At 41.4% G+C, this 26,048-nt stretch overlaps 1 protein-coding gene across 2 annotated transcripts; it reads left to right on the top strand.

The window, feature by feature from the left end:
• The first annotated feature begins 353 nt into the window (after nt 1-353).
• tshba (thyroid stimulating hormone subunit beta a) lies at nt 354-26,048 on the top strand. Of its 2 annotated transcripts, none has more exons than XM_039750015.1 (3): nt 354-431; nt 11,200-11,352; nt 25,338-26,048. In XM_039750015.1, the coding sequence occupies exons 2-3, from the start codon at nt 11,200-11,202 to the stop codon at nt 25,608-25,610; spliced, it is 426 nt and encodes a 141-aa protein (XP_039605949.1). In that variant the 5' UTR covers nt 354-431; the 3' UTR covers nt 25,611-26,048. The 2 variants fall into 2 exon arrangements, with proteins under 2 accessions (XP_039605949.1, XP_039605950.1); XM_039750016.1 differs by lacking the exon at nt 354-431 and adding an exon at nt 6,229-6,298.

Below are 26,048 nucleotides of genomic sequence, written 5' to 3'. Positions count from 1 at the left end.
CTCTGAGAAGCATAAATGGCATGGAAGATGTTGACAGAAATAGACAATCCAAGTAAACAATTCCCATCCCTGAATCCATATGAGCAATAGTTCAAAAAACCCCAAAACACAAGAAATTAAATTGCACAAAAAAGCAGAACTCACTAATACAAGTGCATTCAATGAAACGCCAGAGACCGCTTGTATCCCCTGCTTTAGTCTCCTGGGGACAAGAGATGATTCACGTGTGGCGACAACCTGTTAAAAGGGTGAAGTGAAGAGCGGTGAAATCCAGCACTGCAAAGGCTACACCCGTGAGGCTTCATCCTTAAACTGCCACCGGGGTCTCAAGGAGAAAGCAAAAGATACTGAACGAAAGACTTGACGCTGAAAGAAAATACAAATACAAAGCTAAAACTGCTGTTATCCATTCAGGAACTCAGGAGCACAAGGTAAATGAAGTTTAATGAATAATTTGCACGTTGTAATGAGTGCTGCAACGGCGGAGGCAGACAGACACACACATTTAGAGCAGCACAACTACAGGGCTCTACACATTTGAGAAATAAGGATTATTTGATAGTTTAATGAACGCATTATGTAAGTGGTGTGGCATGGTGGCGCAGTGGTAACCTGGGTTCGCTTCCCGGGTCCTCCCTGTGTGGCGTTTGCATGCTCTTATTGTGTAGGGTATCATATCGGGATTCCTCTTACAGTCCAAAGACATGCAGGTTAGGTGCGTTGGTGATCCTAAATTGTCCCTAGTGTGTGCCCTGTGGTGGGTTGGCGCCCTGCCCTGCGCCCCTTGTTGGCTGGGATTGGCTCCAGCAGACCCCCGTGACCCTGTGTTAGGATATGGTGGGTTGGATAATGACTGACTGACTGATTATGTAAGTGTCAAAGATGTGGATGGCCATTTCTAGCAATAAGTAAGATGTTCATGTGTGCTGAAGCCCAGCGGTTTGTTGGTTCAGAAGGAGGCGTCGCTTCACAGGAAGTCAGTATGAAAATGTGCGGCAAGCCATTCTCTGTCGCTGTTAACTTGTGGGGATCTGTTATGAGTCTTGGCCTAAGAGTCTTTTAGAAATGACAGAAGCCTTATTTATATGAAAATGAAACAAACAAGTTCATTTTAGTGTTAATTTTCAGTCGTAATATTTAATATATAATACACTGTGTGCACAATTATTAGGCAAGTTGTATTTTTGAGGATTAATTTTAATATGGAACAAACACAGTGCTATCAGTCAATCCAAAATGTTAATAAACCTGAAACCTGAATGTTTCACAACGGAAATGTGAGTGTGAACATCATCAGGGGAATACATATGTGCGCACAATTATTAGGCAACTATTAGTGTGCAGATTTATTATGCAACTAAAGGAAAAATGAAAATTTTTCCATCTCACTTGTTTATTTTCATCTGTTATAGTGAGAATAATAAACAAACACCTCAAAATTTACAAATAAACATCTCTGACATTTCAAAAAAAATCAATCAATCAATCAATGACCAATATAGCCACCCTTCTTTCCAATAACAGTCATAAGCCTTTCCATTCATGGAGTCTGTCAGTTTCTTGATCTGTTGACGATCAGCTTTTTGTGGAGCACTGACTACAGCCTCCCAGACACTCTTCAGAGACACTCTCCAGGTAGGTTGCAGCTCTGGAATATGAAAGTACTGGAGGATAATGGGTTCCTGGTAGCTTCACGTTTGATTCTTCTCAAATCTTTGGCAGCTAATTTGCGTCTTTTGTTCTCAACACGTTTCTTGTGACCCTGTTGACTATTTGCAACAAAATGTTTGATGGTTCTGTGATCACACACCAATATCTTAGCAATTCCAAAAGTGCTGCATCCCTCTGAAAGACTTTTTACAATTTTTGACTTTTCAGAGTCAGTTAAATCTCTTTTTTGGCCCATTTTGCTCGAGGAAAACTAGCTGCCTAATAATTCTGCACACCTTGATATAGGGTGTTGATCTCCTTAGGCCACACCCTCCCTCATTACACAAATACACATCACCTGACGTGCTTAAATCCAATAAGCATTCAAGTTAATACAGCTTGGAGTTGGAATATACGCATTAAAAATGATGATATGGTCAAAATACTCACTTGCCTAATAATTGTGCACACAGTGTATATTAGGGGGCGAGCCCTCCTGGAGCCTTCGGTGCCCAACCCTCAGTTACGGCCAGAATATTAGTAAAATCTGTAAATGTACAAAAGAAAAATTATTATTTATTGCAGTCAAAATCACGAATTCCTATAAATATGTAAAAGAAAAATGAATTATTATTTACAGAGTAAAAATCATGAAATGAAAACTAAATTTTTACTCTCTTACGGATTGGAGTATTCCCGTTAAACTGATGTCTACTTTGCTTGATGAGTATTTATATGAGACTAAATAAACAATCCATTTATTTTAACTGACATTTTTATAGATAAGAAAACTTTTTCTAAAAAATAATTCAGGTGAATAATAAAGTGGTATTAAATGGCTCATCGTAACTTGACCTTCAGCTAACTAAATCACCTAAATACAAACATTGGTGTTAAGAATAGATCTTTTTTTTTTAATAGTTTGTTCCTAGGAAAAAAGTTTACTCAATCACAAATAAAAACCACGACTTTATTGATACTGCGGTGGGCTGGCACCCTGCCCGGGATTTGTTTCCTGCCTTGCACCCTGTGTTGGCTGGGATTGGCTCCGGCAGACCCACGTGACACTGTAGTTAGGATATAGCGGGTTGGATAATGGATGGATGGATGGACTTTACTGATATTAAAAACCACAACTTTCTTGATATTTTAGTTTATAACTTAAAAACGGAATAACAATCTGAAAATCTAACAACATTACATTACAGTTCGTTATTAATATATTTGGATTTATTTCAGGACCACTGCATCTCAGATTATTTCTTGTATAAGTCTGGCTGTGATGAAAACTAAAAACCTTTTTAGTAAATTATTATTTTACTAGGGGGTTCCCCTTTGATCGCTTCACTCGCCAACCCCCCCTTGCCTGTGCTATGTGCCAGCCACTTCGTGTTGTGAAGAGGGGGGCTGAACACACCTCAAGGAGACACAGTCACTCCTCTGAAAGCCCCCTTAAATGGTGATACAATAGGAAACAAATAGAGTTTTTTTTTTTTTTTACCTCCTCTTTGCTCAGTCAGCTGCTGGCTTGATCTGCATTTCACTCTGCGCTTTGAACATTTAAAAGCCTGTACAGCAGCTGTCCTACTCTTTGTCTTTTATTTCCAGCCCTGGGCGTGACTAAATCTTTTGACACAGTCTTGATATTTTTTAGTTTATAATTTAATAACGGAATAAGAATCTGAAAATCTAACAATATCACACTAAAGTTCGATAAACCCTGAAAAGTATGATAGCAAACATATGTAGGTTTTAAAATAAGCCCAATTTAAAGCGTGACAATTAAAAGTCACATAAAATTGTTGCACAAAATCGTTGCACTTTTAGGCTTAGGCTTAGTTCTGAATGAACTGTGGACAACAAACATTTTCAAAGGTTTTGCTCACTCATGTTTCCGATTATGATAGACATGTTATTTCCAATTGACCGTATCACATAGGAATTTGTAGAAATGCAAAATTATTTTTTTGGAGTGTTTAATCATTTACTGATGCGGACACATTGCATCTGTTCAATTGAGCTAAAATGCTTTGCTGCTGATTTTCGTTTGTACTCAGCATCTGCTGCTTCTTGTTTATAGTCAGCCAGCATTGATTGATTCCACTTGCCCTAAGAAAATGTCCTAATGAAACCTTTCACCATGTTCTTCTCTGACTGCACCAAGACTAGCAGGAAGAAGTCCAAGAATGAATGCAGAAAATGAATCGTTAGTGACACGTTGTACTTCATGGCCTGAAATGTTTGAAGCAAGTTGTCCACCATCTTGACATAGTTTGGTGGTCTGTGGTTGAAACAATTGATTTCACCAGTGTCCTTGAATGCCTTCCACGTGATTTCCACCATCTCCACTAGCAGATGTTTGAACCTGGTGATGTGTTTGATTTGTGGACTAACAAAAATTCTTTCCTAAGCCCTGACATCAGTTAATCATGGAAACATCTTGCTTGTGCTTCACTTTCGCAAAATGTTTAACCAATCCAAGTTTTATATGAAGAGGAGGAAAAAAATATTTTTGTTGGGTCTACAAGTGGTTTATGGGTCACACTTTTCTGTCTGTGACTGTGCGGTAATGTAACCGGATGTGCTGTGCAATGAGGACAAATCAAACTAAGTAAGGGGATGGTGTAAAAATTGCAAGAGTGCTTTTATTAAAATCCAAACACAAAAATAAAACAGGATCCAAAGTGATTCCAAGTTCAATAAATAAATAATCCATAAAAACAATAAGTTGTCATCATCAGACAGTGATTTTCCACCCCGCTATATCCTAACACAGGGTCACGGGGGTCTGCAGGGTGCAAGGCAGGAACAAACCCCGGGCAGGTTAAGTGGAGTTTAAAAATCCAAAATAAATAAATTAATTAAAATGAGGTTAAGAACAATGGCTGGAAGCAGTTCCCTTTTTATAAACCAGGTGCTGTCTTTCTTCTACTTGGCAGCTCCCCTGCTTCTCCCATCGGGCTTTGCAACAGGGTAGTTGCCCTACCTGCAGCTGCAGCTGACCTTCCCTTGCTGGTCCGGTAGCCTTCCGTCCCCTGGCTCCCTACAGTCCCCATTGGACCGAGACTTGGGTTCCCCCAACGGCCAGGGCGCTCATGCTCAACCTTCCTCTCCTCTCTTCTAACCTCCGTACTTCTCTCTTTTCTTCTCCTTCTTTTTCTTCCTCTTCATTCACACTTCTCCTATTTATAATGGGGACGTGGCACAGGTATGGTGATTAGCAGTTCCAATTACGGACATGGGCGATCACGCACCCATGCACTTCAGTGCGGGAACGCCTATGCCCACATTGCGCCCGGGAACCACTCCGGCCACACTACCATACCCCCTCTTTAAGCCGCAAGTGCAGCAATTATTTATGTATAAACCGCTATACCACAATGCCCTTACAGAGCAGCCAGTTCTTTTAAATGTTACGGCTCGGCTGAGTTCAGACCAGACCACCTCTCACTTTTTAAATGTAGTGGTGGCTGGGGATCATGGTACCCCCGAGGACAGGGGTTCTAAGGAGAGGGCAGTGTAGCCTTTTCAGATCTGGACCTGATAGTGACGTGCCCCTTAGTTGGCCATGGACTGTCCTAGGGGGTGGGAATACCTGAAGAAGCTGACCCATAAGCAGCAGATGGAGGGGACCACAGACACAGTACTTAGAGAGCACTTCCATCATGTCTACCAGCTGCTAAAGCCCATCAGCCTGGATGTGTAACTACTGATGAGCCTTCAGCTTAGGTTGCCTCCGACCCCTGGTGAGTGGAGTGAGGCAGAGCAGGGCAGCAGGTTTGAGCAGACAAAGAGAGAAAGCAGCTGGGAGCATACGTCACCACTCACAGACATGAGCAGCATGGCATAAGCAGCACTGAAGATGCCAAAAGGTCCTTTTTAGGACCAATCGCCAACAATCGACGTAAAAAGGCTAATTCCATTCCTCCATCTCTTGCACACCCCAGTGTAAATATTTCCACTGTATATTCTGACACACCCTGCAGTTTTCTAGTTATGTAATCTGAAATACTCAGGTGATGCAGTTGTCAAATTTCACATCCCCTCTGACTAGAAGTCATGTTAGGCGCCACCAGCTTGCTGTGTCTTCTTCTATAGTTTCTATAACAGTCTCTGCTTTCCCTCAATGGCAATTGCAGGGCATTGCTTGAAGATGCTCGTATCCTTAGAGAGCAACATAAATTAAGTAGAACCTGCACCCACAATTCCAATTTCCAGATGAGTAAAACGGATACTTTCAGGGAGTCAGGGAGTCTCACACATGTTGAAGCTGTTGGGCTTCACTAAAATCCGCACTGCTAAACTCCGCAGAGGCCTTGTGTCTTCATCTACTATTCTTGTGCCCTTTCTAACAGATCCAAACTCCATATTTCCAATAAGACTTCCTGCTGTAAATGGGAAAGCTGAATGGTTATTCAAAATTGATGCTCGGCAGATTTTGAATTTTCTGAATATGCAAATGCCAGGCTCTGCTTACTGGCCAATAGTCGGGTCATTAGGGTAAGGCTGATTTATCATAATGATGAGGGACTCTGATCCGGGCGCAAGTCAAGTGAGCCAGGTGGGATCAAGTGCGATTAACGTCAAGTATATAAAGTCAAAGGCAGGTGATCAAAGTGCAGTTCGAGACTCGCAAGAGAATAGCAAGGTAGGAGGAATAACTGCATATTTTGGTTTTTGGATTTGCTTTGCTGTAAGAAATGGAGAAAGGGGTCTGAAGGGACTTTTTTGTTGCTAAGAAAAGCGACACAGTGAGCCTAATATAATGATGGGAATGCGTAACTAAATCAGCAGTGCTATGTAGGCTTCTGCAGCATGGTCACGTAGTGGTTAGCTAGAGACTAGCTAGAGAATCCTGGGTATGAATGCAGGTCATTGTCTACATTAAATTTACATTTTCTCCTTGGGTCAAAGACATGCATATTAAACGTACTGGTACTTCTGACCCATATAGTTAAAGTGGGTGGGCATGGGTGGGTTTGTCTAGGGTTGGTTCCTGCTGGGATAGGCTGTGACCATCATGGCCATGAACTGAGTTACATGATGATAAATGGATGGATGAGTGGGTGGTTGGTTCAGTTGGGTGAATGGAAGGATGGATGGATGGTTGGATGGATGGAAATATGACTCAAAACCAAAGCATCTAGTTGCTCAGCTGTATAAAATATTACATATTTGTCCTGGGTTGGGTGTATTCAATGTCTTTGTTTCTACAGATCAAATTAAGTGCAGGAGTAGGGAGGAGCTGACACCTTGCAGCTTAGCTAAAACGAAAAAATTAAATAAATTAATGAAAATGGATTTAGGCCTCTGGCTTTTTCAAATATTTACAATTCTTAGCAAAATTGTAACAAAGTGAAATTTCATCCATCCATCATCCAACCCACTATATCCTAACTACAGGGTCACGGGGGTCTTCTGGAGCCAATCCCAGCCAGCATAAGACACAAGGCAGGAACAACTCCCTGGGCAGGGCGCCAGCCCACCGCAGGGCACACACACACACACTCGGGACAATTTAGAATCGCCAATGCACCTAACCTGCTTGTCTTTGGACTGTGAGAGGAAACCCACGCAGACACGGGGAGAACATGCAAACTCTATGCAGATCCCAATAGTAAAATGCTATGAAGCACAATACAATTAATTTCTTTTTAAATGTGAAAAGCCCAAGTAAAACCTTATGCTCGGCACTTTGTTGTATTACATCACAGTGACATGGTGGTAGTGAATTAATAGGATGACTGCCTTATGTACTGCACAGTAATATTTTGTGAAGGGGTGTTTAATTGGAAAGAAAGGAACCACCAGGGTAGAAGAGGGCATAAGACCTGTGGTGGCATGAGAGCATCACATTGGCATTGGTGATGCCCTGCAATTGCCATTGAGGGAAAGCAGAGACTGTTATAGAAACTATAGAAGAAGACACAGCAAGCTGGTGGCGCCTTACATGACTTCTAGTCAGAGGGGATGTGAAATTTGACAACTGCATCACCTGAGTATTTCAGATTACATAACTAGAAAACTGCAGGGTGTGTCAGATTAGATGACTCTGTGGTGACTTTCCACCACAGGTTTTGATTTTAAAAGTATCACAAGCTCACTCCTTTTTGTGACAGCTATTAACATGCTGACTGGTAGAACTGGTTAGTATCAGTTGAAGCCCGTGTGGAACCCTAGGCTGGTGGCGGTCTCGTCCAGAGTGAGTGAGCACCCCTTGAGTTATCAAAATAGCATCTCTCAGAGTCCATAGCGTGGATAAGGGAGGGAGTGGGTCCAAAGGTCTGGGCCACATTCCCCCTGAGATACTAAAATGGCCTCCCTCCGTGTCTGGAGCACACACCACTGAACTTTACTTAATAACACAATAGGCGTTTTCCCACCACAGAAACTTGCTTTTTTTTCTGGAAACAACAACAATAACAACATTTATTTCTATAGCACAAATGATGTAGCTCAGCTGGTGTGAAATTGCACTAAAGCAAGCTGGGAGGCCGAGATTCATTCTGAGGTGTAGGATTATCTAATATCTCTTTCTGGAACAGACCTCTGCTCTGTTTACTCTTTGCTCCATGGATGAGGTGTTTCACATTGCTTTATACATCAGTAACGTTACGTGGGTACACTATGGTCAACACTAGGGTTCTGGAAAGATTGTCTGACTCAAAACATAGTGACTGTTGAGTAGACCAGCATTTCTCAGCCTTTAAATATTTGCGACCCGAGTTTTCATAACAGTTTTAATCGCGTCCCCCTAACCTTTTTTTGAAACCCTAATAAAATGAATTCCTATATTTTTTGCTGCCGATACACCGCTCCAAGTTTTATTATTCCTGCTTAATTTTTATTGACATTTATCTAACTCTATATTTATTTTTCTAGTATCAGAATGTAGTTTAAGTTAATTTATTTTGGTTTCAATAGATGTATTTTTCATATTTTCGATTCTTGTTTTCTTTATTTCACACCTTTGCGCCCCCTTTTTTGTAACTTGAGAACCGCCGATGTAGCTCAAGTGCTTTACAAGATGAAGAAAGAAAAAAAGAATAAATATAAAAATAAGATTAGGCAATACTAAGTAACAAAGAATAAAGTAAGGTCTGATGACCAGGGAAAACATAAAAAAAAACAAAATCTGCAGGGGCTCCAAGGCCACGAGACCACCCAGCCTCCCCTGGGCATTCTACCTAACATCAATGATCTCAGTCCTCATGGAAGAACTTGATGATGATGATGGTCATGTGGACCTCTGGCCTTGAATCCATCAATGCAGGGACATCACGGTGCTTTGATCAGGTGGTGGTTATTATTTTGATAAAGTAAAACTTTGAAAATGCAGAACGATCAGGAGTTTTGGGAGTTCATGGGTTGCCCCATCTTATTGCTTTAAAGTAATTGTGACTTCATGGGGGATATTAATGCTTTGATACAGTGCATGACATGATGCACCATGGTGGCGCTATGAAGATGCGGACTGAAGTGTAGTGCTCCATCTTCACAATAGCTCACCAATGTCTAAACTACTAACAGAGTTTTTCCAAGTGCTTGAGGTTAACCAATCAGAACAATATATTGCTGTAGCTCCACCTGTGATAGCGCCCGTTTCAATGAAAAGTACTCACCTTGCAGTAAGGGCGAAAAAAAGTGCCAGAAAGTACCTACGAGGAAGGACAAATGGCCAAAATTCTTAAGTTTCTAAACCTTGCCTGATTCCTAAAAAAGTTTCTGTGGTGGAAAAATCCCTTGTGTTGTCTAATTCAGGGGTCCTCAGTCATGGTTCTGAAGGGCCACAGTGCCTACAAGCTTTCGTTTCTAGCCAGTAATAGAATCTGGTATTTAACTTTATGCCTTGTTAGCGCTTTCATTCATCAAAGACAAATTTTAGTGACATTGTAAATCAGAGGTCCACAATTACAGTCCTGGAAGTCCACAGTGGCTGCAGGTTTTTACTTTAATCAATTTCTTAATTAAAACCTATTTATTTACTACTGAAGCAATGCAGTTTTCATTATTATTACCACGCTTTATATTAACTTCACCTGTTAATTGTCTGGTACAAATCTTGTAATCGATATTTAACCCACTACCTGTTGTCCAGACAGCTTGAAATTATGCACAATTACTCACTTGTGAAGACAATACATGAATCAAGAATCAGTTTCACTAATTGATCAATTAATCCATGTTAATTAAGAAATGAAATTTTCATATGAAGAGTAGTACAAGAATTCACCAATAGATGGCGCTAGTAACAGATAGAACTTACTAAAAAGTTGAAAATAATATATATATTAAAAAATACTTTTTAAAAACCACGCTTATATTAAGTTAAAAAGTGTACTAAAAAAGTAAAAAATAAGTCTCTCATATGTCACTCGTAAAATAAAACCGTGGGTGCTTTTCACCAATCAACATTCTAAAAACACTTCTTTAAATCTTAGCAAAAGCGCTGACCTTTTATTTTACAAGTGATGTACGAGAGACTTATTTTTACTTTTAAGTACACTTTTTAATTTAGTATAAGCATGGTTTTTAAAAAGTATGTTTTTATATCTATATTTTTAGGCTTAATTTTAGTTATCTTGCATGTTACAATTCAGAACCCTTAATTGCCTGTTTTAGTTATTACCAGCTGCATTTAAGTTTTAATTGTTGACGTAACATCGGAGAGATTGTTCTAAAAGTCCTGGTGCCTCTTGTATAAATTGTGCCTACACAAAAAAATGATGCATACGCCCGCTTCCACACACACTTCAAGATGTACTAAACTTGCTGTTAAGATGCTGACTCAGTAGAGGGTCTCTACACATAATGTTTAAGATAAGATCTTAATATGTCCACATGTGTTCCTGGGGTGTACTTACTTTTTCATGTGACAATACATCTATACTTACATGATGTTTTCCAGAACAAAATCTTTGCATAAATCAAGAAACATCTACATATATACAATCTATCTATCTATCTATCTATCTATCTATCTATCTATCTATCATATAGTGCCATTCATATCTATCTATCTATTATATAGTGCCTTTCACATAATCTATCTATCTATATCAGTTATATAGGGCCTTTCACTTATCTATCTATCTATCATATAGTGCCTTTCACGTAATATATCTATCTATTATATAATGCCTTTCACTTATCTATCTATCTATCTATCTATCTATTATATAGTGCCTTTCACTTATCTATCTATCTATCTATCTATCTATCTATCTATCTATCTATTATATAGTGCCTTTCACTTATCTATCTATCTATCTATTATATAGTGCCTTTCACATAATCTATCTATCTATCTATCTATCTATCTATCTATTTTATAGTGCCTTTCACATAATCTATCTATCGATTATATAGTGCCTTTCACTTATCTATCTATCTATCTATCTATCTATACTGTATAATTCAAAACTTCTACTGAAATTGTTTTTCTTTCTTTTATTTTATTTTTTGACCAATTATATCAGGTTTCACAAAGAATGATTAATTCAAGATGATCATTCATAAAGTGTATGTTTTGTTTTGATTTTCTGGCAGATGCTGTTGGCCTGTCTCCTGGTGTTTCTGGTCATAGAGAAGACCGCCGCTCAGTGTGTTCCAACCCAGTATACACTTTATGTAGAAAATCCAGAATGTGCCTTCTGTGTGGCTGTAAACACAACCATCTGTGCTGGTTACTGCATGACAAGGGTAAGAGAAGACCGGATTTTATCAGCCTTTATTTATCAGAGATTCGAGACATGTGTACAGGTAGCAATAAAACTTATGCATGATATTTTATTTCCAGTTAACTACCTAATTCCTTACCATTTGATGGCCAGCTGGCTTCTTGGAACTGTGATCAAAATAGAATACAACAATAATAATAATTAATTACATTGATATATCACTTTTCTCACTACTCAGAGCACTTTTCATAGTGAGTGGGGAGCCACTTTAACCACCACCAATGTGCAGCTTCTACCTGGATGATGCGACAGCAGCCATCTTTGTGCCAGTATGCTCACCATACATCAGCTGTTAGATGGTGAGGGGGTGAGAGACAGTTAGCCAATTAGAGACAGGGTATTATTAAGGGGCCAGAATGACAAGGTCATGGTGTTCAATTAAACCAGGACATCGGGATACACCCTAGTCTTAGCAAAGGATGCCCAGTGATCTTTTAATGACCACAGAGAGACAGGATCTCAGTTTTATATCTCTTCTAAAGGACAATGCCATATTTACAGCAGAGTGTCCCTGTCAATGCACTGAAGCATTCGGATCCTCACACACACCACAGGTTAAGCACCCCCTGCTGGACTCGCCAACACCTCTTCCAGCTGCAACCCAAGCTTTTCCTATATGGTTTCCTACCCAAGTACTGGCTGGGCCCAAACATGCTTAGCTTAGTCAGGTGGATGAGCTGTTCAAAAGCGCAGGTGGTATGGCTGCTGAAAAAAGATACAGTTAGTGACAGCACATCCTCTCGTCCTGCCATTGTATTGCTTACCTTAACAGAGCCCTGATGACGCTCTCCTGGCGCACATATGTGACACCCCGAAGTAAATTCTGAAAGGTCCTCATTCTAATCTTGCACAGGCACAGGGCATTTACAAAGTTAACAATGCACACATGAACTCTTTCAGGGTGGATGTCGGTAATCAGCTGTAGAACTTGCTGTTATGTTTTAGTTCGACTCTCTTTGCTAGAAGGAAAGTTAGCTTCGTTGATTTGACCTCGATTGCACATGCGTGAGTAGTGAAGGGCAGACGACTTCTAAAATGGCGTCGACATCTGGCGAGAGACCAAAGCGAATGCACAACGCCAAATACTCCATGGACGACGTTTTGTGTATTATTGCCAAATCGGACTCTGACTTTGATGCAAGTGACCTGGAGGTGGAGAATAAGAGCGAAAGTGCGGTGCCGGCTTCAGTTGATTGGTCCACAGCTGATCGCGGTGCTGAACACGCTTGTGTAGCTGATGCGCCAACAGCAACATTCGCCTGGGAGAACCGCCATTTACAATGACAAGAGGTACAAGTCAGATTGCGTTGCACTGCCATACAAAGACAGCCAGACAGCCACGCATTCCTACTGGCCAGCGAGCTGCGCCTACACGGCCACCAGAGACCCTCAACAGGCGCCAAGAGCAGCCACAGCAACAGATATTTTACGTTGATTTACATGTGAAACCTTTGCTTTGTGAGCTTTTCAGAAAAGTGAGTTGAAAAAAAAATATTTAGCCCTTAAAGAGTTACATAACCTTCATTAATATGATGCCTATGACCCATCCCAGTGATCCACACACAAATGACACTTTATTTTTAATTAGTTGTATTTTAAAAAGGACAACTTTTATCTATGACCATTAACACTACACTGGAACAATAATTTTTTTTTATCTAGCATTGTTATGTCTTTTTTGGATGCTGGAGACGAAAACTGCACATAGTCGCCCAGATAAGGCCTCACCAGTGTGTTATAAAGCTTAAGCATAAATAAACTCTGCTGACTTGTACTCCACACATCAGGATGCTCTGGCGTCTGAACACTGTCTGAAAGTTGAGAGTGACAAGTCCACTACGACCCCAGGTGCTTCTCGTAAGGTATATGTTTAGACCCCCCCACACCTTTTTTTATATTCAAACCTAACATTTTTACTTGCTTTGTGCAATACTTTACATTTAATGACATTAAATTTCATCCACCACAAATCTCCCAAGAATGTATGTTGTCGAAGTCCCTCTGTCTGATTCTGAATTATCTGTCAATCCTCCTAGCTTGTTATTATCTGAAAACATAACCGTCTTGTTATTTATGTTCCTATCTAAATCATTTACATACAGTGCATCCGGAAAGTATTCACAGCGCATCACTTTTTCCACATTTTGTTATGTTACAACCTTATTCCAAAATGGATTAAATTAATTTTTTTCCTCAGAATTCTACACACAACACCCCATAATGACAACGTGAAAAAGGTTTACTTGAGGTTTTTGCAAATTTATTAAAAATAAAAAAACTGAGAAATCACATGTACATAAGTATTCACAGCCTTTGCTCAATACTTTGTTGATGCACCTTTGGCAGCAATTCCAGCCTCAAGTCTTTTTGAATATGATGCCACAAGCTTGGCACACCTATCCTTGGCCAGTTTCGCCCATTCCTCTTTGCAGCACCTCTCAAGCTCCATCAGGGTGGATGGGAAGCGTCGGTGCACAGCCATTTTAAGATCTCTCCAGAGATGTTCAATCGGATTCAAGTCTGGGCCACTCAAGGACATTCACAGAGTTGTCCTGAAGCCACTCCTTTGATATCTTGGCTGTGTGCTTAGGGTCGTTGTCCTGCTGAAAGATGAACCGTCGCCCCAGTCTGAGGTCAAGAGTGCTCTGGAGCAGGTTTTCATCCAGGATGTCTCTGTACATTGCTGCAGTCATCTTTCCCTTTATCCTGACTAGTCTCCCAGTTCCTGCCACTGAAAAACATACCCACAGCATGATGCTGTCACCACCATGCTTCACTGTAAGGATGGTATTGGCCTGGTGATGAGCGGTGCCTGGTTTCCTCCAAGTGTGACACCTGGCATTCACACCAAAGAGTTCAATCTTTGTCTCATCAGACCAGAGAATTTTGTTTCTCATGGTCTGAGAGTTCTTCAGGTGCCTTTTGGCAAACTCCAGGCGGGCTGCCATGTGCCTTTTACTAAGGAGTGGCTTCTGTCTGGCCACTCTACCATACAGGCCTGATTGGTGGATTGCTCCTTCTGGAAGGTTCTCCTCTCTCCACAGAGGACCTCTGGAGCTCTGACAGAGTGACCATTGGGTTCTTGGTCACCTCCCTGACTAAGGCCTTTCTCCCCCGATCGCTCAGTTTAGATGGCCGGCCAGCTCTAGGAAGAGTCCTGGTTGTTTCGAACTTCTTCCACTTACGGATGATGGAGGCCACTGTGCTCATTGGGACCTTCAAAGCAGCAGAAATTTTTTTGTAACCTTCCCCAAATTTATGTCTACAGACAATTCCTTTGACTTCATGCTTGGTTTGTGCTCTGACATGAACTGTCAACTGTGGGATCTTCTATAGACAGGTGTGTGCCTTTCCAAATCAGGTCCAATCAACTGAATTTACCACAGGTGGACTCCAATGAAGCTGCAGAAGCATCTCAAGGATGATCAGGGGAAACAGGATGCACCTGAACTCAATTTGGAGCTTCATGGCAAAGGCTGTGAATACTTATGTACATGTGCTGTCTCAGTTTTTTAACTTTTAATAAATTTGCAAAAATCTCAAGTAAACTTTTTTCATATTGTCATTATGGGGTGTTGTGTGTAGAATTCTGAGGAAAAAAATGAATTTAATCCATTTTGGAATAAGGCTGTAACATAACAAAATGTGGAAAAAGTGATGCACTGTGAATACTTTCCGCATACACTGTATATTAAAAATAGCAGTGGCTCCAGCACTGAACCAGAGGGACGCCAATCTTAATGTCAGCCAATTCTGATAAAGACTCTCACACCATAAGCCCATTGCTTCCTGTATTTTAGCCGATTCTACATCCATCGACACGCTACACCCTTAACTTCCATTTCTTTTAGTTTGATGCCCATCCTCTTATGTAGCACCTTATCAGTCTCCCTCATCTGAAACTGTGCTGACTGTCCAGTAAAAATCCTATTTTTCCTGTGCTGCTCAATCTTTACTTTAATAATTCTTTCCATTAATTTACCTGTGATTAATGTTAAGTGTACTGGCCTATAGTTATTTGGATATGCCTGATCAGTGTAGGGCGGCACGGTGGCGCAGTGGTAGCGCTGCTGCCTCGCAGTTCGGAGACCTGGGTTCGCTTCCCGTGTCTGCATGGGTTTCCTCCGGGCGCTCCGGTTTCCTCCCACAGTCCAAAGACATGCAGGTTAGGAGGATTGGCGATTCTAAATTGACCCTCGTGTGTGCTTGGTGTGTTTGTGTGTGTCCTGCTGTGGGTTGGCACCCTGCCCGGAATTGGTTCCTGTGTTGGCTGGGATTGACTCCAGCAGACCCCCGTGACCCTGTGTTTGGATTCAGCAGGTTGGAAAATGGATGGATGGACTGATCACTGTTTTTATATAATGAAATAATATTTTCCATTTTCCAGTCTTTAGGAATTTCCCCAATGCGCGTGACTTTTGTGAAATATGCTTCAACGGTTTACATTTGTGCTCACTAATTTCCTTAAGTGCTGGAGGATAAATATTATCTGGTCCTGGCGATTTGTTTGATTTCAGCCAATTTAATCTGAGCAGCACTTCTCCCTCCACAAATTTAAAATCCCTCAGTACCTCCTTAGTAGTCCCTGTTACTACTGGGACGTTATCCATTTCCAAACATGTAAAAACTTTACAAAAATGCAAGTACAGAGCTTTTTTTATTTCACTGTCTGTATATTATAATTCTTTACTTTTCCTGATGCACTTTGCCTCCTCCTTGATGGTTTCTTTTACTACTCAAATACTGAACAAATCTTTTTGGGTCAAATTTCACCTTGTTAATAATGCTCGCTGTTTATGACATCTTTATTAGAGTAATCTGATGGGTTTCCCCTTACTCCACTTTTAATTTAATTCCCTAAATTCAGCTAAACTCTGTAAACAATTAATTGTTTGAAAGTTATGCCCCTATTCTTCTGCAATGCTTTTCACTCTTAAGTAAAGCTCAAAATATTCTGCAGCACTCAGTTTCTCCATGCCCTGTCATCTATTAATTTCCTAAACCCTTCATTCAGTTCCGGATGACACACAGCCAGTGCCCATCCTGGACGTGTTTGTTGTGTAAGGCACCAAGCACCAGTCCACCGCAAGATACATTTACACTCTCACGGACCGGACCAAATTAGAACTGCCAGTTAATAGGATGTCAAAGGAAGACAAACACACCCAGAGAAAATCTTGGACAAACTAAAGAAGAATACCATATATACTCGCGGATAAGTTCTCCCACGGGTAAGTTGGGACTTGATTTTATCGTATAATTTCTGGTATTTTATAATGTCAGTTGTATAAGTTGAATGCCGAAAACTCACGCTATTGGTCCAAGAGATTATGATATGCTAACGCCACCCTGAGAGAGTAACCACAGCGCACCCTGCCTTTTTCTTCTATGTAGGTGCGGCAATGCGCTGTATCAGCATGTGCTCCTAACCTCTCTCTATCTCACCTTCTCTATTGTGCCTACATGACCACACGGTAATACCTGAACTATACCGAAGTGACGTGTGCACTGATTTGTGTTTTTTGTATCTCACACCATCATACTTTTATCGTAAGAGCATCCCATATCTGAGATGGAGCGTTCGATCAGAAGAAAATATTAAGCTGATTTTGAATTAAACATCATTGAAGTAGCCAAAGAAATTGGTAACCGCACTGCGGCAACAAAATTCGATGCATCTGAGAAACTGATGCGAGATTGGAGGATGCAAGAAGATGTAAAAATAAAAAATTAAGTGTCTCATTTTTTAAAGGGCGTATAAGTTAGGGTCTGATTTTATGATCAATTTTTCGGGTTTCAAGACCCAACATATACGTGAATATTTCTTCTTCTTTCAGCTGCTCCCATTAGGGGTTGCCACAGTGGATCATCTTCTTCCATATCTTTCTGTCTCTGCATCTTGCTCTGTTACACCCACCAACTGCATATCCTCTCTCATCACATTCATAAACCTTCGCTTAGGCCTTCCTCTTTTTCTCTTACCTGGCAGCTCTATACTTAACTTCCTTCTCCTAATATACCCAGCATCTCTCATCTGCACATGTCCAAACCAACGCAATCTCGCCTCTATGACTTTGTCTCCCAACTGTCCAACTTGAGCTGACCCTCTAATGTCTTCATTTCTAATCCTGTCCATCCTTGTCACCCCCAATACAAATTTTAGGATTGTTAACTCTGCTACCTCCAGCTCTGTCTCCTGCTTTCTGGCCCATGCCACTGTCTCCAACCCATATAACATAGCTGACAATGTGAGTATATACGGTATACAAACTTCACACGGGCAGTAATTGCGTCATCTATGCATGTCATACCAATAAACCGATCCCTCTCCCACTTGGACAGAATCAGTGGTGCTGTAAGAATTATGTTTCTGGACTTCTCTAGCACCTTCAACACCATCCAACCTCTGCTCCTTAGGGACAAGCTGACAGAGATGGAAGAAGATTCTTACCTGGTGGCATGGATCGTCGATTATCTTACAGACAGACCTCAGTATATGCGTCTCGGGAACCGCAGGTCTGACATTGTGGTCAGCAGCACAGGAGCGCCGCAGGGGACTGTACTTTCTCTGGTCTTGTTCAGCCTATACACATCGGACTTCCAATACAACTTGGAGTCCTGCCACATGCAAAAGTTCACTGACGACACTGCTATCGTGGGCTGCATCAGGAGTCGGCAGGAGGAGGAGTACAGGAACCTAATCAAGTACTTTGTTAAATGGTGCGACTCAAACCACTTACACCTGAACACCAGCAAAATCAAAGAGCTGGTGGTGGATTTTAGGAGGCCCAGGCCCCTCCCGGACCCCGTGATCATCAGAGGAGACTGTGCAGATAGTGCAGACCTATAAATACCTGGGAGTGCAGCTGGATGATAAATTGGACTGGATTGCCAATACTGATACTCTGTGCAAGAGAGGACAGAGCCGACTATACTTCCTTAGAAGACTGGCGTCTTTCAACATCTGCAATAAGATGCTGCAGATGTTCTATCAGATGGTTGTGGCGAGTGCCCTCTTCTACGCAGTGGTGTGCTGGCGAGGCAGCATAAAGAAGAAGGACTCCTCACGCCTGGACAAACTGGTAAAGAAGGCAGGCTCTGTTGTAGGCCCGGAGCTGGACAGTTTGACATCCGTGGCAGAGCGACGGGCACTGAGCAGGCTCTTGTCAATCATGGAGAATCCACTGCAAACACTGAACAGGATCATCTCCAGACAGAGGAGCAGCTTCAGCGACAGACTGCTGTCACCGTCCTGCTCCACTGACAGACTGAGGAGACCCCATACTATGCGACTCCTCAATTCCACCCGGGGGTGTAAACGTTAACATTATACATTATACATAACATTATTGTCTGTTATACATGCATTTTTATTACTCTTTAATTTAATATTGTTTTTTATCAATATACTACTGTTGGAGTAGGTGAATTTCCCCTTGGGATTAATAAATTATCTATCTATCTATCTATCTATCTATCTATCTATCTATCTATCTATCTATCTATCTATCTATCTATCTATCTATCTATCTATCTATTATATAGTGCCTTTCATTATCTATCTAAAGCTACCCATCTTTGAACTGGTGTCTGGTTAGAGATCCAGTTCTCCAAAGCATTCCCTTCTGGTCTGTAACCTCCCTCATGCTCTTTAGTTACAAATGACCCCCATTACTGTAGCCTGTTGCCTAGTAAGTAAGACTGTCTGCTCTGAGCTGCAGATGATGAAACACTAATTCTGCCTCCACTGTAAGCTGCAGATGTAAATGACACCGACCTCTGAACAGTGCAAAATTAGACAAGCACTACCCAGCAAAAGCCTCATGCTGCCATAGATGACCCCCCTCCATGCACATACATCGATTGGCTCCTGGCTAAAGCCAAACATTCTCCAACTTGTTTGTAAACTTGCCTGTGTTCTAACTTTACTGACGACCTCCCTCACCTCCTCCACCTTATTCATAGTCACACATGACCTTGCCGCTCAGAGCTATTAATGGCCGAACTCTGTCTCCCCCTCCTCCTCACAACACTTTCCCACTCTAAAGTACGCCTACACACTTCACGCTGTTACGCATGACCTCGTCACCTTTTCCTCTAAAGCACTCTGCACATGCAGTCATAAACCTTTTGAACTTTAGGCAGCATGCAGTTAAATGGTTAACTCTTCCTTCTCCTCCTCCTTTTGCCTTCCATTAAATGGATTGAAAGCAGTGGCGGTGTCAGAAGACAGCTGAGGGCCAATGTCTAGTGAACGCTGACCTAGCATTAGAATCTACACCAAAAAAGATAAGAAAAATGAACATGATCTATTAGTTATAAAAGGATCGTAAAACGTGATGTGGCCTGTATGACAAATGGACCATTTGATGAACGTGTATTTGCTTTCCCATCATGTTTTGAAAATCAATCATTAATGAAAATTAGCAAGATGCAGCAGGCATTATGTGGGACCCTCTAAGTTAGCAGTGACTTAACAAACCCAAAAAGGAGAAATCTGTCCAAACAAGCTGGAAATCAATGTCCTTAAAGTATCAGTGAACCAGTACCTGAGATCCAAACGTCTTCAGCATGAAGTTCCATATCAGTTTCTTCAACAGGAAGGGGAAGTTCTAATCTTAAGAATGTGAAAAAGAAATCACAGGATCTAAAGGTGAAATTCATCACCGAGTAAGGCATAACGCTACGTTCACACTACTACACTATCCTTTAAAAACGTTAGCCTCCATTTCCACCTTTTGTCCACACCACCCTGCCATTTTTAACTCCCCAAAGTTGTCCAGAGCCTTTCATAGACTTCTGAACAGCTGCAATGTGGATGGATGAAAATGCAGACTGATTGGTTTGTGCTTATTACAAGGCTCTTCCCTGTGAGATAGTGGGGTCTATGGCAGGTGCAATTTAAATAAATAAATGCACATGCGTTTTCAGGTGGGATGCAGGTAGCATGGCTCTGGGGGCAGATGTGGGGGAACACTTGTGACATTGACCCATTCCCTCATTAGTGCTGGAGCCATGATTGCTGCACCTGCATCCCACAGGGTTTTTAAAAGAGAACCGAGGTGCAAGAAGGAAGAGAACAAAATGAGAGGTGAAACAAGAGACCCATGAGTGAGCGCAGTACCGGGTGCCTGAGAGAAAGGTGGCAAATCAGTCAGAAACCTCGCAGTGGAGCCAATGATCGGCACTCCATGAGGTGAATCGTTACCCTCTGACTTAATAGAGGAGTAGGTATAATGGTGGTGAAGTCCTATTTAGGGATCCATAGGATGCCAGGGGAGCTTGAAGGAATATGGGAGCACAGCTGGTTCTGAGCGGTCTAGCAGACACCGATGGAAGGCAGCCAAGATGGAGGTCAGAAAGGGAGGGCTACAGCTGCTAGAGTCTCCGCCGGCTGAGCCAACCATTGGGTGAGGTGGGGAGACAGCAGAGAGGAAGTTGTGCTGGGATAACTTGAAGGGAGACAGAAGAGCAAGGCCCCAAAAACTGTGCTAATTAATTCTGGTTTTACCCTCGGATTGTTTATTTGAATTTTTAACTCGGATTATCACTTGAATTTTATGGATTATTTATTTAATTAATATTTATTGAAGATCTTTGATGCACTGCACTTTGGATGTTTTTATTTGGTGTTAAATAAAAGCACTTCAATTATTTTGCACCAACCACCCTGCTGACTGTGTGTGTCCTCATTTGCCAGGCTCATCAGTGGTCCCGGGTTCTAGAGGCTCCTTGAGGCAACTAGGGAGTGTAGAGCCATCCTGGACCACCACATTCTCTGATTGGATGGTGGCAGATAGCGCTCCTTGTAGTGCTGTAAAATGTTACTGTACTTGCACCGACATGACTCCCAGTCTGCATTCTCAGTAGCTGTGCTTGCCTTGCACTTGTACGTTACTCTCAGTAACAATTCCACCTCATCTTCAGTCCAAACAGATCAGTCTGTGTTCTTGTTTCACGTATTCGCCATTGCCGTTCTCCATGTTTAAACACAAGTCCTCTCTTCCTGTTCCTGCCAATGTGTGCATCTCCGTTGTATATAAACGTCATACAAGTTGCCAGTCATTTAAGTTTGAGCAGACATGCTTTCATAAACAACGTGAAAATGCTAGTGTGGACAGAGGTCGTTTTTGTTTAAAATAAAAAAGTTTTCAAATGAAAACATAGTAATGTTGAGATATCCTAATCCTAGACACAAACCTTCAGGTGCCATGTCTACTGGCCTTTTCCTGGCACCTTATTGCTTGGTGGAGCGCAGTTGACACTCCTAGTTGATAGTGATGGCCTAGTTTATATGGGCAGAGCTACACCAATTGATTCCGCAATTTAACTCACCATTACAAAGTCTTATGACCCAAATCCCATCCGACACTAGCTTAAACTGACTGCAGTCCTGTTCTTCACTATGTTATGCACAACATTGTTCACCGAAACACACCTTATACCTCCCATACCCTTTTCACCATCTCTGGTCTTCCTTTCTTCCACCATTTGTGCTTTTTCTAAAACTATTCCACTCAACACCAAGCTCAGAAGCTCTCTGGCCTTTTCTTCCTTGACTTTACCGTGGACATTAGCTCTCTGCACACAGTCATCCCTCACACTGAAAGTCTCATCACCCTTAGAGAGGCATTCAACAGATATTCAGTTATCAGAATGGTAGAACTGTTTCTTACCCTCAATGCCTTCTTATTTGATAACCGCGTTTTTCAGCAGATTAGTGGCATTGCAATAGGTGTCCAGTATGGGACCTAGTTATGCCAACATCTTCATCGGCTTCAATGACTGGGTGGAAGAGCATTTCTTTTCTTCTTGTCTAGGCTTTGTACTGGACCTGTACAAAAGATAGACTGACAATTGTGTTGGTGCTCCCTCTTGTTCTGGAAGCCAGGTATGGGAATTCATTAATGATTTTATTAGTTTCCATCAATCTCTCACATTTACAGTCAATGTTTCTACCACAACTCTAACATTTTTAGATACTGTATCAGTCACTCTATCAGCTTTCCAAGACCTAGAATCTCCGCTTATTATAAGCCAACTGACTCACATACTTACCTTCTCTAGACTAAAAATTCTCAACCCCATTCACAGCTCTTTAGATACCACCACCTCTGCAGTGATGAGGTTGACTTCTGCAATGAAGCACTCAGAATGAGAACTTTCTTCATTGATATAGAGGATACCCTTCTCATATTGTTGACAGGGCCCTCGGTTAAGAGTAGTCCTAGCAACATCCACTCCAAGAGGAACCCCAATGATGAAACACACATCCTGCTGGCCTTCCCATTTTATCTCTTCTAAAGGTCATTAAACAAAATTTTCACATTTTCCAGACTGATCCTTCCACAGGAGTCTTTTTTTCCTGACCCTCCCTAGATTTCCTTCCATCGACTACCTAACCTATGCAAACTTTTCATCCACAGCTCACTTCACAGAGGAGAGCCACATTCCTCACCAGGCTCTCTGAGCTGTAACAGGAGCCACCCTGTCACTTGCAACAAAACCCTTGCGTCTGGTTCCTCTGGTAAATTCAGTATTAAACAACGGGTCTCTTTCCAGTTTAAAAATCTCATTTACTGCATTTCTTACTGCATTTTCCATGATGATCAAAAATCTTTCGAAGCCTTTAACAGAATACTTTTTGATGTTTGTCACACTGATCTCTCTGACATTTGCTTAAACTAAAAAGGTTCTGCTCCTCCAAACTTTGTGTTCTTTCACAGGTTTTCAAAGACACTAAAAGCTAAGCTCATCCTCCGCTGGGGATCACACCTTTCTCCAGGTCTTAGTGACTGACTAACTTTTTAATCTCTCTCTCCTCTAGTGGCAATTTTTTCACACCTATTCTCCCAATTTCTGCCCTGGCTTTGTTCCCCATCCTATACAGTGTGAGTAGGAGACAACTAAAGGGCCTGAATAATGGTAATTCTACATCCGACCAGGCGCAGCAGGCTGCACTGACTGTCTTTCTCAATCCCTTGCAGACCATTCTCGGGAAATCCTGCCGGGTTCTGCATCCTCCAATGATGTCACTTCCGGTCCTGGCACCTCTGATGACATCACTTCATGTGCTGACAAATAAAGACTCCATCTTTACTGACAAGAATCAGTTCAGTTGTGGACACTGATCTGTAAAGATCTGTGCAATACCTTAAGCTTTTGCAGCCAGGACATAATATATGGGTGGCTAACCCTAACCCTAACCCCAAACCTTCTTGATGTCTTTGTGAGCTCTTTGTGATAACATGTTACCTGCTCTTTCCTTTTCAGGTACACACCTGGTGAGGGCCTTACAGCCGAAATGTTGTGTCTTTTATCTCCATTTCTTTTAAGCATAGAAATAATCTTTAACCTGTTATTCCTCAGCTACTCAGAACCTCCGGTTCTTTTAAAACCAGTAAACTCTAAAGAATCGCAAATCCAACAATGGCAATCACTTTCTGTTCCCTCCGATCTTTGGAGGGATGAAAAATCATGGAGGGTGGGAGCATCTTGGGAAAGTTTTCATTTAATTAAATAAATATATTTGTACTAAAACTAACCAATTTATAAAAACTAAAATTGAAATGTAATTGTTATATCATTTAAGTCCAAAATGTCTTTGAGTTGTTGAAATCATAAGTAAAAAAATATCGGAGTGCAAAGGTTTAAATTAACAAAAACAAAAAATTCATAAAATGGTAAATTCAAAATAGTTAATCAAAAATTTCCTTATAAACACCTTTTGGTAAAGATGGTTTCCTGTCGTTGAATTAGCTCTCCCTGGTATGGAGTAGTTAAAACCTTCCCTTTAATGCCACATGAACGCCAGACTCTTGAAAAGGCAACATAAAGTTGTCCATGTCCAAATACAGGCTTAGATAGATAAATCCCTACTCTGTCCATGGTTTGTCCTTGGGATTTGTTGATCGTCATGGCAAGTGCAGCCTTAATGTGAAATTGGTGTCGTTTAAGTTTAAAAGGACATTCCAGGTCAGAACTTGTAAGGTCAATTCTGGGAATCAAAAGAGTATTGTCAGTATAGAATCCCGTAAGAACTTGTGCCTCAATAACGTTGTCTCTCATGCTGTTCACGATCAACCGTGTACCGTTGTATAAACCTTGTAGTATTAAGGTTTCTTAATAGCATGACTATTGTCCCTACTTTAAGGTGTAGATTGTGTTGTGGCAATCCGGCCGGGTTAATGGTGTTTAAATATTCTAAATATATGGGAAATTAAGATGCTCAGTTTCGTGTTCAGAATCAACACTGTCAGTACTTAGAAAGGCGTGGCTTTCTCCAGGAAGCAATCCAATCACTTGGTTATTTATTTGGTCAATGTCAATAGGTTGTATATGCGGTGGTGTGCGCGTTCGGGCGGTGGTTGTATTGTGCACGGCTTGCTTCTGGCATCTGTCATCCGTGCTTATATACAAACAATACTAAACGAAGGTTGTATATGCGGTGGTGTGCACGTTCGCGTTCGGGCGACGTTTGTATTGTGACCTGAAGTTTAGTTTACAGGTTGTGTTGTGTTGTTTGGGCACCACATACTGACTCTGGGAAGCCGCTGGATTTGACTCTAGGGCGCTGAGGCACTGTGCGCGTGCGCTTTTGGTGCGTCTGGCCTCTGGCATCTGGGCATATATACAACCTTCGTTTAGTAATATAGATTACTTGTGGGTTCAGGAGTAGTCACCAGGCTAGAAAACTAGCCCCTTGCACCATGTAGTTCCTGAAACCTCAGATCTAATATGAGCCTTAAAGCGCCAGAATAGCATCGTAGCTCCCAAGTTAAGTCTTTAACAGTGAGATTTTCATAAACTAAGCAGTCATATTTAATTATTCAAATATTTAAAAAAAGTCTTCATTTTTTATTTTTCCTCAATTAATGATCTAACTGATTTGGCTTAAGTCATATTCATCTATGAAATAATTAACAGTCAGCTGAAATTCTGTTCTAGGATGTAAATGTCCGAGGGCTGCTCCCCAGGATGGCTTTGTCTCAGACTGTCTGTACCTACCAGGACTTGGCTTACCGCACCATCAGACTGCCTGGCTGTGCTCCTCAAGTAAACCCCTTCTATACATACCCAGTGGCCCTAACCTGCAAATGTGGGAAATGCAACACGGACTTCAGCGACTGCACTCAAGAGACCACTGGAGCCAGTCACTGCACCAAGCCCTTCCTAGATTTTCATCTTGATCTGCATCAGAGCAATTTCTTCCCTCAGTGAAGTGGAGTGATTGAGGTTCACCTTGCGTTGACAAGTTTCCACCATGTGCCACTATATTCATTTATTGATTGGTTTCAACATCCAGTTCCAGGCTCCTGGGGCACACAATTTATGCTAGTTATGCTGTCACAAGGAGACACTTGTCTATAGGAACAAGTAGAAGACTTTACAAACATTTTGACGAGAGTATCCCTTTGTAGCCCAACAATTCTGTCATTCCTATTCAGCAGTCACATTGTTGAAGGTCCCTAAAGTTCTTCATTCCAGTCCACTACTTGCTAGCCTAGTCTTTGTGTCTACAGTTCTCTGTGTGAAGAAACCTTCTAACCTTTTGTGAAATATACCTTTAAGTTCTCAACTGTGTCCCTGTGTTTTTGTTAAAAGAATTGATGTAAATAGTAACAGCTAGGATGCACCATATCAATTCACTTCATAAAT

The sequence above is a fragment of the Polypterus senegalus genome, chromosome 3 (genome assembly GCF_016835505.1).
Source record: "Polypterus senegalus isolate Bchr_013 chromosome 3, ASM1683550v1, whole genome shotgun sequence".
NCBI classification, from domain to species: Eukaryota; Metazoa; Chordata; class Cladistia; order Polypteriformes; family Polypteridae; genus Polypterus; species Polypterus senegalus.
This window is presented reverse-complemented; position numbering and strand designations above follow the sequence as displayed.